Source organism: Phaethon lepturus, unplaced genomic scaffold, assembly GCF_000687285.1.
Source record: "Phaethon lepturus isolate BGI_N335 unplaced genomic scaffold, ASM68728v1 scaffold20327, whole genome shotgun sequence".
Classification (NCBI taxonomy): domain Eukaryota; kingdom Metazoa; phylum Chordata; class Aves; order Phaethontiformes; family Phaethontidae; genus Phaethon; species Phaethon lepturus.
In genome coordinates, this window is record NW_010552776.1 from 26,390 (window position 1) to 30,178 (window position 3,789).

The 3,789-nt window shown below is 39.6% G+C and overlaps 1 protein-coding gene across 1 annotated transcript in view; it reads right to left on the bottom strand.

The window, feature by feature from the left end:
* Nucleotides 1-3,698: 3,698 nt before the first annotated feature.
* The window catches only part of KIAA1210 (KIAA1210 ortholog), a 27,147-nt gene continuing 27,056 nt past the window's right edge, over nucleotides 3,699-3,789 (bottom strand). Inside the window, exon 11 of the mRNA XM_010291333.1 lies at nucleotides 3,699-3,781. Coding sequence (XP_010289635.1) covers nucleotides 3,699-3,781 — 83 coding nt within the window. The remainder of the gene's footprint in view (nucleotides 3,782-3,789) is intronic.

The window sequence follows — 3,789 nt, forward strand, 5'->3', positions numbered from 1 at the left end:
AGGGTGTTTAGTGATTTCAGTATGGTTAGCCTTTCCTCACTTAGACCTTCCGCCTAAGTATGGTAATGGAAACGAGCATTGACTCCTCAGTTATATCTGAATTTTAGAATTTATTCTTTGGGACTATTTAAGGAGATGTGTACACAAGATTCTCGTAATAAATGTGTTGTCAAAGTTGTGCTAGAGCCAAAGTCTGTAGCTTTGGAAATTTTGGAGTCTTTTTCCCTCATTTAAACCGACTCATTCCCTCTGGTCCACAAACCCACTTAATTGCAAGTAGATTCCCAGCTGGATGATAATGTAACAGATTCCCTTTTAGCCCAAGTCTTTACCACTCACTGTTACAGCAAAAGGAATCTCTGTGATTACAGCTAGGTGCATGCCAAGTTGCTGTTTGTCTCTCTAATCTCTTCTGTAAAATCATCAGGTTCTACATCTGGCTGGGATGATCAACCTCTAGCCAGGCAGCAGTTGTTCTAAGCAGCAGAGTTAAAATGCCAAACTGCAATGCTCTTTTTGGACACCTTCACCTATCTTCCCGCACAGCCCCACTGCAGGACTGAATTCACCATGTAACCTACCTTTCCCCATCGTCATCACCAGTTCTCAAGGGCTTCTTGTAACAACAAGGTAAAGGTTGTTTTCCATACTTCATAGCTCCAAAATTTCCATCAAATCAGAAATAGAAACACACCTCTCTTTCAGACCTCTCTGCATTAATGGCATAATGCGTAATTCTCTACATTAATGAAAGCGTCCAGGCTCCTTACTGTAACAGCACACATATAAATGCAACTGAAGTCTTTCTGTAGCACCGAGAACCCTTCGGTGCTCCTCGGGGATGGCACCAGCACCCTCTGCTGTCACCAAAGTCAGCTGAAACCCCAGTCGCTCTACTGCGCACAGGGAATTTCAGGGACAGCTTTCTACATCCTCCACTAAAGATCCTGAGCCATAAAACCTCACAGTGACATTCTGCAATGAACTCTGCACTTTGAGACAGCTTATTTTCAAAGACAGTAACCGTGTCTACAAATAACGAGCTTATTATATTAGTTATTTGCACTGATCGAAGACCTGAAAACTACACTAGGACAACAGGAAATCACCATCATGCTAATAGAGCTACCAACTTCTATAAATGCATCAATAAATCACTGATATTGCAATGTTTATCTTAAAGGCCCATCTTCTAAACTCTTGTGATGACATGAGACTCAGCTTTGATTTTTTCTCTACATGCTTTTTGTTCTCTTGGTTGCAGAGAGAAACTTGAAAATGTTATTTTCAGAAATCTGGAAGGCAAATACATTTCAAATGTAACATCACATGATTCCCAGGTGTTTTTCTGCTTTTTTAAAGCAACTCCAAAATGCCTTACAGCAGCTGGCTAGCAATACCAATACTCATTCAAACGAGTATTTACAAGGCTTCCTGCAACCACAAGTGCTAGCCTTCAAGGCTACTGAAGGAGCAATAACTCCAAAACAAAAGGAGAGCCATCAGCTGTCTGGTGATGTTTTAAACTTTTAAAGAGCTAGATTTAGAAAAGTTCATTAGTCCGACTAGCTGTGTTGATCAGTTATAGGCCACACAAAATCATCTCAGAGCAAGATCTATGCAGCATATCCATATAGAGAGACTATATTGACCTCTTTTTATTTTTTTCCTTAATGAATGAGAGTCATGTATCACTCTTCCCAGGAATTATATCATCATCACTGGCAACGGCATTTAATCATAAACCAAATTACGGGAATGGAATACAAAAGGGGTTCCTTCAAGACAAGGATTACAAAAACATATATACATACCAAATATAAAAGATAGAAACAATATTAGATCAAAAGCAAACACAGGGAAAGAGAGATTATAGTATCATTTGCAGTACTTTGGGTGAAGGTTCACAATCCACACTAATAAAAAGAGAAGAGAGTTTGCTGAATATAGACATGCACATATTTTACAAAGGGCCAGTAAGTTTGTGATGGGATGGCAGCTGTACAAAACTTCAGGAATCGCAGTTGAGTATGTTCATTTACATTACACCCAAAAGTTTCAGAGAAATACAAATGCTTCAGTTCTTCGTAAGAGAAGATATGCTTCCTAAAATAGAGAAAAACAAGTAGGAAAATAGGCATAGATTACCAAACCAATGTGAAACTCTTACTCTTTCTGGTGTTTGTTAGTACAAAATGAACAGTATCTATAGCTTCAGGGAGCCTACGTGGGTGAGTAAATTTTCACCTATATAAAAAACTCACAGTCTAGCTCCTAATTAATTCTGTTTTCAAATTGCAAGAGCTACATAGTAAATTCAGGCCAAGACTGGAAGATTAAAGTCTTGCTGGAGCTGATCTGAAACAAAATATTTTGTTTTGCAGTTAATCCTATCAACAGATAATATTTTCCTTAAAAATATCTACCAACTTTCCAGCTAAAAACTGTCCATCAGCCAAGTCAGCCTTCAAATTTTGTGCTGACTGTAAACAAAAAATGTGCAATAAATGTGCAATGCTGCAAAAACTGAAAAGGACCGGTAAGTGCCACTGCCACTTAAGCCACTAACATCACTTTACAAAGCTTCTTTTTCAAATGTCTGCTTCCTTCAAAGTCAATAGCAAAACTTCTGCCAACTTAAGTGAATGCAAGGCCAGGCCCTGAGAGAATAATCCTTTCCCAGCTGCACATTCTCAGACTGATGTTGAGTTACTGGTTAAAGACTGATGAGGCAAGAAGGAAAGCAGATGCCCCTTTTATCACTAATATTAAATACAACTGACTAAATGCACATCCACATGAACATGGAGAGTAGAGGGGCATTTGTTGAAAACAAGATGCCACCTTCTAGGTAGCAAATAGTTCCCATCACTCACTCACTCTTTAAGAGAGACAATTGGCTGAGGAATCTCACAAAAAATGAATCACTATTTGCCACAATTAAAGACAAGTCGGGGGGGTTTTTTTTTGGTAGAATGCCCAAATTATCCCAGATTTCCAAAGGTGTAACCAAAAGCAGAGCATATGCTAGAGTGTCGTGGTTTTCCAGTGCATGGGAGAGAACAGGTGTGTGGCTCTGGGCCATTCCAGCAGGCATCAATGAGCAAAGCACAAGACCCACAGCGCTGTGACTTCAAACCACGCAAAAGCCAGAATTACTCCAACTCACAATGCCCTTTAGATCACATAGCTACCACAAAACAAATCCATTAACAATCAGAAGCAAAGTCAGGCTGTCCATCCCAGAGCATTAGAGAAAGAAGTGTGATGACATCAATACCCATGAGTCACGATGTGTCAGTGCCCAGCATTGTATCTATTTTATAGCATACATTAATTTCTTAGCCAAAGCCACACTGCACAAAATACTGTATGGTCTGCGGAAACTTTAAAAAGATATTTTGCAAGGGAAATGTTTCAAAAGCCTGAAGCAAGTCTTCTTAGAGCATCACTGTGAGGCGTGTAAAGGTAGAACAAATTGATCAAGTTTTCCTAGTATTTGGAAGTAGGAAATGCTCAGCTTCCTAATACTTCAAATTAAGCCTTCAATGGCATTTCTTCACTGTGTATTTACATACAACAGTCTGATCAAAAGTTTTAAGGCTCGTATTTCTCAAAAAAATGGTCACAGTAAAGAAGGGATTAAATGGAGTTAACACAGCTATTGGCAATACAAAGAAGGATGCTCATGCCATTTGCTATTGTACAATCTGGGGCATTTCACTCCACGCTTTGGCTTTCTTCTTGGCCAGGGACAGCCACGGTGGTTTAGCCGGGCTGGCTGGGCTC